The sequence below is a fragment of the Myodes glareolus genome, chromosome 2 (genome assembly GCF_982192425.1).
Source record: "Myodes glareolus chromosome 2, mMyoGla1.1, whole genome shotgun sequence".
Taxonomy (NCBI): Eukaryota; Metazoa; Chordata; class Mammalia; order Rodentia; family Cricetidae; genus Myodes; species Myodes glareolus.
In genome coordinates this window covers 9882225-9897349 of record NC_142027.1, presented here as the reverse complement: position 1 = coordinate 9897349, position 15125 = coordinate 9882225, and the positions used below count along the sequence as shown (strand labels likewise).

General features: G+C 42.0%; 1 protein-coding gene and 1 long non-coding RNA gene across 18 annotated transcripts in view; one reads left to right on the top strand and one right to left on the bottom strand.

The window, feature by feature from the left end:
- Positions 1 to 12: 12 nt before the first annotated feature.
- Positions 13 to 4714, top strand: LOC146895725 (uncharacterized). Its single transcript, XR_015000652.2, has 2 exons — positions 13 to 152; positions 3342 to 4714. It is a non-coding gene; the product is annotated as an uncharacterized LOC146895725 (long non-coding RNA).
- Synj1 (synaptojanin 1) overlaps positions 4562 to 15125 on the bottom strand; it is an 84074-nt gene continuing 73510 nt past the window's right edge. For 5 of the 17 annotated variants that reach the window (XM_085685756.2, XM_085685759.2, XM_085685763.2 and 2 more), the window contains 6 exons: positions 14296 to 14334; positions 14067 to 14137; positions 11576 to 11684; positions 11149 to 11366; positions 8799 to 8822; positions 7193 to 7330 (listed from right to left, as the gene is read on the bottom strand). In XM_085685756.2, the coding sequence (XP_085541882.1) occupies positions 8802 to 8822; positions 11149 to 11366; positions 11576 to 11684; positions 14067 to 14137; positions 14296 to 14334 (458 nt within the window). In that variant the 3' untranslated portion in view covers positions 7193 to 7330; positions 8799 to 8801. Of the gene's footprint in view, positions 7331 to 8795; positions 8823 to 11148; positions 11367 to 11575; positions 11685 to 14066; positions 14138 to 14295; positions 14335 to 15125 lie in introns of those variants that run through there. The other 12 variants (XM_085685751.2, XM_085685752.2, XM_085685768.2 and 9 more) reach the window with 6 other exon arrangements.

Sequence of the window (15125 nt, the reverse complement as noted above, 5' to 3'; positions counted from 1 at the left end):
AACTGCGCACGCTCGCGGAAGTGGCTGTTGCCAGGAGCAACAGTCAAACACTGAGCCTGATGGGCCTCCAGCGCCGGAGCCTGAGGCGCAGTCGCCGCTACCGGAAGTGGCTGTGGTCCGGGCAACAGAAACCCAAACCAAGCTTCTAGAGGGTGAGCGGACTGTCCAGGGAACTCGGGAGATGAGCTGACGGAGAATGGCAGCTCTCAGGTTGAGAACTGAGTGGGATGGTGGGCACCATGGGACCACAGTCGCCCCCAAGCCCAGACTCGTTTCCGCACAGGCACTGATCGCCTCCGGAAATGCCTTCTGCTTCAGATCTGGGGAAGTCACAGTGGCGAGCTCTGCTGCTGAGAACCCCCAGACTGTACGACTAAGTCTTGTTCCCACAATCTCACAAAGGGCAAGTGTAGGCATTGCAGCTTTAATAGAAAGGGATCCTGGCAGTCGGGAACCAAGGAATACTAAGCGCTACAGCTCGGATGAAAAAGTATTCTGGCAATCGGGGAGCCAGGGAATACCACATGTCACAGTAAGCTTAGTAGTTTACAGTACTGCGCTAGAGAGAGGCTTCCTCAGCGAAGCTATTACAGCTTCTGTTATAGTTTTGCTCCGCTCCATTCCAGTGAAAGGTCTTCACCCAAAACACATTCAGACCGTTTATTGGGAGGGAAGAATCCAGGAGAGTGACTCCTCTGTCAAGGTGGAAGACTTTTATAGGGCTTCTTAGGGGCGGAATTTTTCCAGGGAGAAGATTTTCAGGGTGAAAATTAGTCAGACTTTAGACCCTTGAGCTCGGATTACCTAGATCTCATGCTCAGGGATTGAATGGTTTTCTGCTCAGTGATTGGTTCGTTTTCTTGCATAGGAATTGGTTGGTTTTGTGCTTAGTTGGTCAAGGGCAGATTTGCTTTCAGGACCAAAGTGTTTATTTCCTTGGCTCCTTTTAGCCTTTTGGCTCTAATTTCAGGGCCAGGGCATATTTCTTTCACTGACTCTGATTCTAGGGTCAAAGTGTGTTTCTTTGCTCTGATTTCAGAGTCAGGGTGCATTTCTTTGGATCTTGGTTCAGGGCTAATTTCTTTCACTGGCTTGGGTCTCAGAGCCAGGGTGTGTTTCTTTGACTGGCCCTTTTCCTCTTCAGCAAGCAGGCACAGCACTATACATCAGGGTGCTCAGACACAGTAGAAGAGCCCTTCATGCTTTAAGTATGACAAAGGGGAAAGAAAAACAAACGGAGAGGAAATTCAAATAGAGGAATAAAGAAAATTAACTACTGAGAGTGTCCTTTGCTTTACAGAAGCTTCTCAGTTTCAGGAGGTCCCATTTATTCATTGATTCTCTTATTGTCTGTGCTACTGGGGTTCTACCTAGGAAGTGGTCTCCTGTGCCTATGTCTTGTAGACTACTTCCCACTTTCTCTTCTATCTGGTTCAAAGTGGTCAGATTAATGTTGAGGTCTTTAATCCAATTGGACTTGATTTTTGTGCATGGTGATAGATATGGATCTACTTTCATTCTTCTACAGGTTGACATCCAGTTATGCCAGCACCATTTGTTAAAGATGCTTTCCTTCTTCCATTGCATACCTTTAGCTCCCTTGTCGAAAATCAAGTGTTCATAGATTTGTGGGTTAATGTCTGGGTCTTTTATTCGATTCCATAGGTCTACTTCTCTGTTCTTATGCCAATACCAAGCTGTTTTCAATACTGTAGCTGTGTAATAGAGTTTGAAGTCAGGGATGGTTATACCTCCAGAAGTTCCTTTATTATATAAGATTGTTTTTGGCTATCCTGTTTTTTTTTTGTTTTTCCATATAAAGTTGATTATTTTTCTCTCAAGGTCTGTGAAGAATTTTTATGGGATTTTGATGGGGATTGCATTGAATCTATAGATTGCTTTTGGTAGAATTGCCATTTTACCTATGTTGATCCTCCCAATCCAAGAGCATGGGAGATCTTTCCATTTTCTGGTATCCTCTTCAATTTTTTTCTTCAAAGACTTAAAGTTATTGTCAAATAGGTCTTTCACTTCCTTGGTTAGAGTTATCCCAAGATATTTTATGCTATTTGTGGCTATCGTGAAAGGTGATGTTTCTCTGATTTCCCTCCCTGCTTCTTTATCCTCTGTGTATAGGAGGGCAACTGATTTTTTGGAGCTGATCTTGTACCCTGCCACATAACTAAAGGTGTTTATCAGGTGGGAGAAGATCTTCACCAACCCCTCATCAGACAAAGGTCTGATCTCCAAAATATACAAAGAACTCAAGAAACTAGACACTAAAACTCTAATTAACCCAATTAAAAAATGGGGTACTGATCTGAACAGAGAATTCTCAACAGAAGTTCGAATGGCCAAAAGACACTTAAAGTCATGCTCAACATCCTTAGCGATCAAGGAAATGCAAATCAAAACAACTATGAGATACCATTTTACACCGGTCAGATTAGCTAAACTCAAAAACACCAATGATAGCCTGTGCTAGAGAGGATGTGGAATGAGGGGAACTCTCATCCATCGTTGGTGGGAATGCAAACTTGTGCAGCCACTGTGGAAATCAGTGTGGCGGTTTCTCAGGAAACTGGAAGTCAACCTCCCTCAGGACCCAGCAATTCCACGCTTGGGAATATACCCAAGAGATGCCCTATCATACCACAAAAGCATTTGTTCAACTATGTTCATAGCAGCATTATTTGTAATAGCCAGAACCTGGAAACAACCTAGGTGCCCCTCAATAGAAGAGTGGTTAAAGAAGGTGTGGAACATATACACATTAGAGTTTTACTCAGCGGTAAAAAACAATGACATCTTGAATTTTGCATGCAAATGGATGGAAATAGAAAACGCTTTACTGAGTGAGGTAACCCAGACACAAAAAGAGGAATATGGTATGTACTCACTCATAAGTGGATTCTAGCCATAATTAAAGGTCTTTGAGCCTATAATTCGTGATCCTAGAGAAGCTAAATAAGAAGGTGAACCTGAAGAAAATTATGTAGTTATCCTCCTGGATATTGGAAGTAGACAAGAGTGCCAGGCAACCTTGGGTGCACGGGGTGGGGGAGGGTATGGAAGGGGAGAGGGCTAGAGAGAAGGGAGTGGAGGAGGATTGGGGAAAGCTTGGGGGATTGGGATGGGGGAGGGAGGAAGGATGGATATGGGAGCAGAGAAGTATATATCTCAACTAAAGGAGCCATTTTAGGGTTTGCAAGAGACTTGATTCTAGAGGGGTTCCCAGGTACAAGGAGAGATCCCCAGATTGTTCTCTGGACAGAGGAGAGGGTGCCTGAACCGGCCTTGGCCCATAACCATACTGATGAATATTTTGCATATCACCATAGAACCTTCATCTGGCGATGGATGGAGATAGAGACAGAGACCCACATTGGAACACTGGACTTAACTCCCTAGGTCCAAATGAGAAGCAGAAGGAGGAAGAACGTGAGCAAGGAAGGCAGGATCAGAGGGAACCTTCACCCGACGATGGATGGAGATTGAGACAAGAGACCCACATTGGAGCACTGGACTGAGCCCCCAAGGTCCAAATGAGGAGCAGGAGGGAGAACATGAACAAGGAAGGCAAGACCGTGAGGAGTGCGTTCACCCACTGATACAAGGGGACTGATCTAATGAGAGTTCACCAAGGCCAGCTGGACTGGGACTGAACGAGCACGTGATCAAACTGGATTCTCTGAATGTGACACGGGGACTGTCTGAGAAGCATTGATAATGGCACTGGGACTTGTTTCCTCTGCATGTACTGGCTTTTTGGGATCCTAGTCTGTTTGGATGCTCACCTTCCTAGACCTGGAGGGAGGGGGGAGGAACTTGAACTTCCCACAGGGCAGGAAACACTGACTGCTCTCAGGGCTGGAGAGGGAGGAGGAGAGGGAGTGGGGGGAGTGGGAGGGTATTGGGAGGAGGGGCGGAAGTGGAAACTTCTTTGTGTGTGTGTGTGTGTGTGTGTGTGTGGTGGCACTTTATATTATTTACTTGTTGGTGGAAAAAAGAAGCTGTCCCTGTAACTGATTATACTGCAGTGATGCGCAGACATTCGACTGTTGTAGGTCCAGAGCTGATTACCTGTCTCTGCTACCTTAGTCCCTTCAACAGCTAGCCATCCACTGCCCTCCTCTCGGCCAGACTAACATCCCTAAAACCTCTGGAATCTATAAACTAAGCTTCCAGTAACAAAAGTTAATACAAAGTTCTGATACCCACAAAAAAACTTCCAGCATCATCCTGTAGTTGCCTCTAAGATGTATCCATTGATGTATTTTAAGGTTGCCATGCCTTATGACTTTACAGAGCTATAAAACTGCGTGAAACTGCTTTCCATGGTAGATCATAGAATTTTGGGTAACCTAAATCCACCATGATCGTTCAAATTTGATTCCAGAATAAATTACCTCTTATTCACGCATGTATCCCCCCATACACACACACACGAAAGAAAAAGAAAAAAAGCACTAACTTATTTTCTTCAAATGTCATAAAATTTGTTTATGTAAAATATGAAAAATAGCTGAGAAAATCTTCCCTTTTGAGTAAAGAAGCCATCTAGTGGTAAAGACATATTTATTTCATATGACAGCACATTTCACAGGATATGTACAGAATGTATACCACTGACTTTAATACTGTACTTCTATAAAGTATATAGTTATAAATATTGTATGCCACATAAGCAATAAAACTCTTACATACATATAAACATCAGTCTACTATAGAGAACAGACATTCACAGAGATTCTTAGTGTCTATTTTCTGCTCTGCGTTAACCAGAGCTGGTAAATATTCATACACAATATCTAGATTTTTGTAGCAAACTTTCACTTTTGTGCGTTTTCTGCAGTGTGCCAGGCCAGACAAGGCTGAGCTGCTGCTCTACAGACTTTACAGTGGTTTATACCCGAGGCACACTGCTTACGACTGCAGTCACACTGCATCAGCTTTCTAACGATGGATTAGCTTGCTAATGGGGAGTGGATACCATACACACTAGTCACACAGATGTTACAGCCACAATCCTAACAAGCTAATTCACATTTTGAAGCACACTGCTATCGTAATACTGCGGTTTAAGAGCTACTACTGTTGAAATGATTAGAACCCCACAAGCACAATGGAAACCTCACAGAGTTATTGCTACAGACCCTTCTGGCTGTAGCCGAGGACTACTATAGATACAGTATTTGATAACACTGAGCATTTGCAAAGTGCTCTGTCCTAACAGATCGCTCTACATTACAAGTGCAACACAGTGTGCTGTGCTTTCACATGGATGTGACGGCAGCTGTACATTGTTTCTAGTCTCACAATACACATCTTTAAAGGTTCATGTGGACCTTGGAACTTAGGTGTATATATGCAATTTTTATATAAAAAGAACACTAAAGTCTTAATGTGTAAGGACAATTTTAACTTCAACTGACAACCAACCAAACAACACCTTAGGGAGTTTTCCCAACTGGCTTACTTAACAATATCAAAATACAATGTTTTTTTTTGTAAAAATTCCATGTACTTCTTCACAAAATTAATAAGAGCAAGATGGGTCGCATACTGGCAGTGCAGGAGACAGAATCCACAGCAAATTTGAGGTATAGCCTCTACAACCTTAACGCAGCATCACAGATGGGTTAGGGCCTCACACAGGAGGGCACACTCCTGGGCTATGTTCCCAGTTCAGAGCACTCAGAGCAGGGCGGTGAACAGGGGTGGAGAGGGACAGGGTCGCACAGAAGAGAGCGCTAGCTCTGCTATTCTGTCCCTGCTGGTCTGAGTGTCTGTCATGTGACTGACCACAAGGCCTGGACTGCCAACTGTAACCACAGAGAAAGGTATTATAGAGGTAATGAGGGTGAGTTTGAAGGGCTGGGTGTATAATAGGAAATGGCAGTTCTGTAAAGCAGTTATTCTACTCTGGGCTTTAAAACTGAAAGTATCTAAAGCACACCTGGGTGGTAGCCATCTTTTTGATGATGAAATACTGAAAAAAGGACATTGTCAGAACTGCTGGGTAAAATTGTATCTCAAGACTTAAGTTTTATAAATATGTATGTCGGTGTGTATACAAACACATGCATATAGACCTCTTGCTAAAGCAATGCCCTCAGAATGGTTTAACTGTAACTCTGGAAGCTCTTTGGTAAATATCCGTGAGTACCAACTGTCAAACAGCAGTAGGCTGGCATAATGTCCGCTACAGCTGTCGGCTTTGTGTGATGTTTAGGTGAATTTCTGAGTAAGGACTAGTTTTTAAAGTAGTTTTGAGCACTTCTTAAAATGGCTCCTGCTCTCCCCTATTCATCTGAAGAGAACGACCAGAACTCCAGTTAGTAAGAGGATGTCTTGGTTACTTCCAATATACACAAACTCCAGCTTTGACCACACCCTGTGGTGGTTTTATATAGATATCAGTGCACTTAATGATTACTTATTGCACATAATGAATAACTAATGCCCCGTTCTCTCGAGTCTAGCCCGACAAAACAGAAACAAATAGCCAAAGCAAAACAGCAGGAACTCCCTTCCCATCATATAACTATCTTTCTGTGAAGTCCAGTGTGGGAGAGGCCTTAGATGCTAGGGTTGTGCAAGGTCCTGCAGGCAAGCTCGTGCTGGGTGGGAGCAGAGGGGCAGGAGGAGGTGGTGGCCTTCTGGCTGGCAGCACACAGAAAGCAACACCTGCACCTTTACTCCAGTCATCAGACGAAGCTGGCGCGGAACCCAGCAGCGCTGGACAAACTGACTTGGACCTTCCCACTGTGGGAAAGTCGTCTTCCTCAAAGGTTACCCATCCTCTGGGGTTGCTTGTTTTTACTGCAGACTGGCTCTGCAGATCAAAGTTGTCCTCAGAACCATCAAGTGAACTGGATGGCTTGCTCGTGTCATGAGTGAGAGGCAGGAGAGGAGGGAAAGGACTGCTAGGAACAGGCTCTTCTTTGAACAGCCAAGAAGTTGCCTCTGACTCTTGTGACTGAGCTTGAAATGGGTTTCCAGGGGCAGCAGTCCTGTCTGTAAAAGGATTCCTGCTGGGCAGGCTGGAAAACGGGTTTGCTGAGGTTCCCATACTTCCCTGCGACTTATTCCGTGCTGGGACTGGTGGCATGGCTGGCATGCAACTCACAGAACTCAAAGAGTTAACACTACTTTGCGATGCAGAAGGCAACTGAATCAACATCTTTGGGTCTGGGGTTAGAACAGGTGACATCTGAGCAGACAGCTGAGCCTTTGATACAGCAAGCAGACTAAGTGAGAGAGCTTCAAATGGGTCACTCTTCAACGCTGGCTCTTGTTTGACACCAGAAACTCCATTTGTTTTTACCTGGAAAAGAATGAACACTGAATGACTGGTTCTTACTTATTATTTCCTTTTCTTCTTATCTTTATTATTTCTCCTTTTCTTGAGCAACTATACAAATTTAGAAACTAAAAAGTAACTATAAGTTTTTGTTTTGATGGTTTAATAAATAGAATGAAATAGGTAAAATTATGTTCTTGAAGAATTCATAACTAAATAAATCCTTTTATTAAATCCATGTTTTAAATGTCAAAGAAATGTGATAGTATAATTTCTTTCATTCAGGTTTTGAAATGGTAAGAAAGAGAATTAAACAACATGATGAGTTTGTTCATATTCTGTTCTTTTAAATTTTACCACAAACTTAAACTTATATGCTAAGAGCATTTGGTAAATATGTATAATAACTTCCAACACCCATCTATGAGGCTATATTTTCACCTAAATTCCCCATAGAAATTCAATTTTAGGAATAAAAGCTAATTTATGAACATATTCATAAATTCAAAACTGCGGATGGAGTCTTTTTCTTTCTGTTTGGAAAAGTGGAGTTTCAAAGGTTCTTTGCTTTTTAATGACAGCTGGCTCACTGAATGACACACTTTCCTTAACGGACCTTCCTCATCCTATCAAGCAAGACAGATAAAAGCAAGGGTTATTTAAAGTGTGGGGTGGGGGCACTCCATTTTATATGAACACTGATTCTAAAAATCCTAAAACCAAAAAGGCTGTGCTGAGTGGCACTGGCTGTGAGCCGAGAGCCATGGAGGAGTGCTCAGAGTCAACTCTGCAGCCATGAAAATCACACTCCCTCCTAAATCCCTTGTCCACCAAGAAGCTGTTGGGGCAGCCCGGCCCCTGGACTGAGCAGGCTCAGAGGAAACTGGCCTGCACATGACAGTGAGACCAGACCACCATCCACACTGGATTAACTGTGACCTAAGCAGGATCTGGGAAGAATGGTGATGTGCTGACATCAGAGGAGCTTCTGCAGAGAAAGGTGTTGGAAGGGCTTTTTAAATACTATTAATTTTAATTTAAAGTATCAACTCTTTCTTACCAAAAAGAATCTGGCTTCTAAAATTATCTGAAAAAAAAAAAAGACTTCCCAAAAGAAATCTAAGGAATAAACAATTAGTTTTTGTGTTTATGTAATTATGTCATTGTTAAAACCAAGAACCAAAGTGGATTAGCCAAGTAGGCTTTCATATACAAATCATTTCTTTTTGAAATTATACTTTTTAGTTTTGTTAATTTGTATAGAAAACAAAGCAAAAAATGGTAAAGCATTAGCAAGAACTAAAATGGTTCCTAAAAACCAAAATACTAAGAAAAAGCAGGTATGAGTTTATGGTATGGTAATAAAATTTATTAATGTGAACAAGTGGATTTAAAAATGGGTGAAACTTGAGATGTATGACGCGAAAGCCTCATACATCTGTGCTGGGGAGACGGATGGACAGCACATGGAAGTTGATAAACACTCAGGTACCTGTTACCCTGACGGTTGCTCCTGCTTTGAGAAAAGGAACACAGACATCAAAGGAAAGAGTTAGGACAATTCCAGAGCAGTCGCAGCCCCAACCAGACAGTCCTCAGAAAGCTGTGGCTGTAGGTCACGTGCGGGGCTCAAGAACAGCACGTGCAGGTGACGCTGTCAGTTCAGACACAGGCTCTGTGACCTCAGGCTGTGAGCTTTAACGGTGTCCAGGTTGGGCACCAGTCAGCTCAGCTCTCTTATCACTGCTGCTTACCGGAGAAAATGTACCCAATACCACTCTGCTGAGGTACAGGTCACAGAGAGAGCAGCACCAGCCTTGCTCTGTGCTGCTCAAGTTTTCTAAAGGATTTAGGAAATCAATTCCCTTATTATTTGCTGGCTGGAAGGTACAACAAGGTAAGAAACCAATTTTTGCTGTTTAAATCACAAACTTTCAATAATCTGGCTGTATTTTTAAAAATCTGACATTCTTAAGGCACTGGCCCTTCTGATAGTGAAGTTTATATGTAAACACTGAAGTCTGTGAGCAATAAACAGAATGTGCAGTTTAGAGAGGTCATTACACCTTTGGGTTATTATCACTGGTAAGCTCAACTAGGTCTTTCTCAATAAAGTGAACATCTTTTTGAAAATTAAATCACCACTGTCTTGATGACAGGAATGTGCATGAGAGGCCCGTGTCCAGCCACTGACATACATCAGTGTGATGCTCTGTGACTTAAGTCACCACCATCTTGATGACTCTGGAGTCATGTGCATCAGTTCTGTCTGGCACAGGACAGCAAAGAACAGGCTTATGTTAAAGGTTCAAGGCACTGTCATCAGTATGAAATGGACCTCGGATACAAACATTACAAAGTGGGTGGAGTGAAGGTGTGTCTACTCTAAAATGAATGCCTTAAAACTGTACTGGCAGTATTCAAGATAACTAGTTTCAAAGATTTCTGCCTTCTAATTAATTTTTAAATAGACAGTACAAAAATAAATCTTTAAAGTTGGAGGAAGAGGGAAAAGAATAGTAGATATTTATTCTTTGAAGGGTTTATATTAAATATCTTCAGAACCTCTACTTTAACCTAAAAGGTAAGAATAACTTTTAGTATTAACCAGATGAGAACACTTTATATTTTCTATTGCTTTCTTTAGCTTTCAGCAATGTAAGCAACAGTCTAGCAAGTACCAACTGTTAATGACTACTTTGAGTCTTAGCTACTGTAGATTCTGCTTGGCAACAGAGATCTATGTTAGAAATGGCCTGTCAAATAGGTCAATATAACCATATATCTGTGAAACAAATGCAAGTTATTCTCATAAAATACATTCAAAGACTACTGCCAATACACAGTATTTCAGACTAAAGCATGGACTTCTAAAACTTTATACACTGCTTTGGCTTTGATGGCGTTTTCAAGTAAAGATTTTGTATATGGTGATCCAGCAAAATGTACTTATTAATTTTATCAATTTTACTTACATGCGTACAACAAAACTAACCCAAATGTAAATACAGAACACTTTTAACTATAATGAGCACAGTGCAAAGCAATTATATATCACATGGCAGTGCTGCTGATATGAGACAACGGGAATGTCCATGACTTCATGTCAGGGCCATGGAGTGGCTTCTGTGAGACCCAAATGAAAGGATGTGGTCACCTGTGGTTTCCGTGTGAGCTACTCCTGTAAGACAGCAACCCCAGGAACCCAGTGGCAGCTCAACACAGAACTAACTACTGCTTACATCAGGAGGCAGTGAAGACTCACTCTGTCTGCAGGAAATGGACCACCAGGCCAATGTCTAAACACTGAACAGGTCTTGATTACATCTCTCCAAACTTAACATCATCTCAGCAATAAGAGAACTATATTATTATTGTTCATATAAATAATAAACGGCCTAAAGCAAACAATGTATTTAAAGTTACAAATGAGGAACCAATTGGACTTTCCTAAAGAACCCTGATTCAGTATTAGGGGATCTGAAAACTCTTTAACTGATTAACCCTTGCTAGCCTGGAACTCACTTTACAAAGACCAGATTGGCCTTGAACTTGTGAATCTCTGCCTCCTAACCTTGTATTACCTAAGCACTCCTGCTGCTCTCTGAGATTTTCTTGCTTAAGCAACACATATGAACAAACAAACAAATCCTTAAAATTTTCAAATAGCCAATAGTGTGCAATTCATTTCAGGAATCAAATGATACTGAAGTTATCTCAAGGTGCTATTACTTTCAAGTGGCAAAATGAAAGTTTCAGGTCATAGTTACTCTTAAACCCTGGTCATTAAGATAGCCTAAGAGTCTATGCTATACAACATATGCACCAGAGACAACACTTACTTGCAGCTGTGGTGAGGAGTCTGCGGGCAAGCTATGTGATGATCTGCTCCGAGGTGGGGGCTGTGGTGGGGTTTCCAAATTCGGTTGTGGGCCAGAGGGAGGCATAGGTGCTGCCATGGGGACAAGAGGCTCCTGCAACTTTTGAGCAGGTGGGGGCAGAGAAGGCTGCGGAGGAAAAGCAGCCTGAGGCTTCAGTGGTTCTGGAAGGACAGCTGGACCTAAAACACCAAGGCCTGTCATGTTAACCGTGCTGGAAAAGCCACAAGCCACCTTCTTCTTTAGGGCAATATGCCAAGGTATTCTATTGTTCCCCTTATTTCCAGGAGCACAGGGAGAAGATCCCATCTGAGCAAGCTGGATCTTAGGCGGCGGGAAAAAGAGAGAGGAAAGGAGAAGTGCAGAGGGAGTGTGCTCCCAGCATGCCTACCTTTCGATGTCTCTGGGGGCTTGCTCTGGCTTTCAGGAGTCAGCCTTCCGGCAGATGCTCGTGCCTGGCTCTGAGGGGCGCTGATCACTCCAGCACGTGCTGGAATTGCCTAGAGATGGAAATATACTAGTGACATTGACCTGTCTTCAACAGTTGGATTCTGTCAAAAAATGCCTGCTTTTATGTCTCACTGACTCTTGGGTATAAGTCCCCACCCCACCACTTTTTCTGTTTGTAGCTGAAACAGTAGCACAATACATTCTCTTTTGGTTTTGGCAGTGTACTGTGGCCCAGGCACTTGCAAGTATGATATAGGCATTTTTTTTTATATATAGGCATTTTTATTTAACCTTCAAAATAACTTCATATGTGATTTGTTACTTGCACTTTAAGGTAAAGATGTGCATAGAGGTGGAACACAAAACATACAGGGGATATAAATGTGGTCCTGGCTAGGTGCATGCAGGGCGAGGGACCTGACCACTGCAGTGCTAACTTAATGGAGAGATGAGGCTTCTGAAAACATAAATGGAGACAAACATTACATACTGAGAGATTTCAGCATCAACCTCGCCAAGATTTTTTTTAAAAGTTATTTCTTTTATTATATGTGCACTGGTGTTTTGCCTGCATTTGTGTCTATGTGAGGTGTCAGAGTCCCTGGACTTGGAGTTTCAGCAGTGTGGGTGCTGGGAATTGAACCCAGGTCTTCTGGAAGAGCAGCCAGTGCTCTTAACCACTGAGTCTTCTCTCCAGCCCTCCTTGATTTTCCAAACATGAAATAACATTCTTAAATGTCTAACTAGATAAGCCAGAAGACACACTGCACACTGGTAAAAATTTTTTCTATTCTTGTATGTTTGTTGACGGGTCTAAACCCATAATACTTATTTAAAGCCACAGTTACCTTTTTGTTTGTTTGTTTTTATTTTCTTGGTTTGTGTCTAGGTTTTTTGAGCTAAGGCCTCACACTGTGGTCCCAGGTTGCTCTGGAACTCACTACACAGATCGGTATGGCCTTGGGCTCACAATAGCAATTTCCTTGCCTCAGCCACCTAAATCCTGAGGTTACAAATATAAGACACCCGGCCTGGTGTTAAGAGAACTTTTAGCCTCACAGAAACCCCGACTTCCCTCCCCATCCCTACATAATCAAGGTGCCATGGGAATGTGGTAGTGGTCAGTATATGGCAGACTTAGCCCTTGTAGAACAGAGTAACAGATATCTTGAGGTATATTTTACAGACAGTTTAATTTAAAGAGTAGAATTGTATTATATATATGGACTTCAGTTTGTTAAGTAGATGGCTAGTAAAGACAGATCAATTTTGCCAGGCACTTGTGGTGCACACCTTTAATCCCAGCACTTGGGAAGCAGAGGCAGACAGATCTCTGTGAGTTCGAGGCCAGCCTGGTCTACAAGAGCTAGTTCCAGGACAGTCTCCAAAGCTACAGAGAAACCCTGTCTTGAAAAACAAAAACAAAAACAAAACAAACAAACAAAAAAAGACACTGGTTTCTGTTTTCATAAGAAGTGGTGTCTTATGTTCCCAAGACCTTGGCATAGTGGTTCTCTAGCCTATACTGCCCCAAGTTACAGTATTCTTTCTTACTGGTATGTGTGTGCAGGCATTCATGCATGGCACATGTGTGATGTCACAGGACACTGCTGAGCAGTCTCTTCTTCACCATTACATGAGCTATATGGGGATAGAGCTCAGGTCATCAGGCCTGCGTAGCAAGCACTCTACCCACCGAGCCACCACCATGGCCCTATCTTTTTCTTTCTGAATAACTGTTACAGCTCAGAGAAACTTCATTTGAGTGAATAATGGAAACTGTATATAAAGCAGAATATATCCTAAACAAACAGAAGCCAGAGATTTATAAAGTATTATAAACTATGGCAAAAAAATCTTATAAGCCATTTGCCTTCCTAGTTTTAGTATCTTCTGAACCAGTTTAAGTATTGTATTATAATTTTATGCTAATTAAAGTCCTTCTTTAAAAAGCCTTTTTTTTTAAAGACAAGGTCTCTCTCTCTCTCTCTACATAGTCCTGATCTAGAACTTACTATATAGAGCATGCTTGCCTCTATCTCACAGAGATCCTGCATCCTTAGTGCTGAGATTAAAGTTGTATGTCACCAGTGATACCTGGCTGGAAGGATAACTTTGCATTTCCATTGATTAAATAGGTTACATGATAAGCAGCTATTCAAATACATTATTACTTCTTCATATTTTAAGAGATACTAAGAAAATACATTACTCCTTCATATTTTAAGAGACACCAAGATGTTAGTGTGGTCATTTGGAGGTATGCGAGAAAGGTGAGAGATAAGGCTTGGAGATTCCTAGTTCCCATATTTTAAAGTTGAAAGTCGAAGCCTGGGAGGTCCCCTGATTCTCTCCAAGGTTATCAAACAGATTAGCTGCAAACTGGACCTGAGAAGAAATACCTCTTTACTCCCAGGCCAGGTGTTACCTACCGGTCTGGCTGCAGCATATCCAACAGGTCCTGGGCCTGCAACTCCTGCTTGAGGTGAAGGCTGATTACGTCCTGAAACAAAGACATCACATTGTGTATTTAAGTATAAAAAAGAAAGTTTTTTAAAAAAGTGAAAAGTATAAAGAAATAAGAAACCATGCACTTCTATTTCAAGTGTCTATTGTATGGTCCAGTTTTAAGGGGGAGTAACTACATTCAAGTGTTTTTACCTATATTATCTTTCCGTGTTGTTCCCGGGCTTTTGGGTGCTTTGGAACAGAAAGGAAAAAGAACCAAGCATAGGTAAACAAGAAAACAACAGTGCATGGCATCACCTGGTTGGCTGTTCATTGCCAGCAGAGACAAAGGCACGAGACGGCAACGAAACAGGCACGTAGCTTTGTGTAAAGACAGAAACTGCAGTATTAGAGAGACCTGCATGGGAGACAAAGGGAGTCACACTAAGGTGACAGTCTTCACAGACCTCTGTCCATGAACCTTGAAGACCTGGTCAGCTGCTCCTTACAGCTTGGCAGACAAATGGCTCCTGAGCCACAGCTCCTACAGCTCTGCCTGTCATAGCACAGGTCTACCTGTGGTGAGGTTACCTTAGGATGAGGTCTTTCAGAATCTACAAAAGACTATCAGACAGGACAGAAGACAAGTGCAGACACTGGCATGGAGTGTCACAGCAGAGTTCAAACTCAGGAAGGGAGCCTAAGAGTGAAGTGAAAATTACTCAGGGATACAGAAAGAGTAAAAGACGCCATCAAGCATTATCCTCAGCTTTCCATTTTGAGGAGAAATTCGAGTACAATGGTTATATTAAATACAGAAGTTCATAAATAATTGTAGTATTAACAAATGGCCTTAACAAGTGGTCTTTTAAGCAATCTAGCCCAATTAAGAAGTCTAGCCAAATACCAAAAAATATTTAGAAACACCTTTTATAAAAAGAAAAATCTATAAAATACTTGATTCTAGGACCTTACAGTTACTAATCTACTAACCTTCAGGTTAATCAAGAGCATTAGTAAACATGTGTCTTATTCAAGAAAAG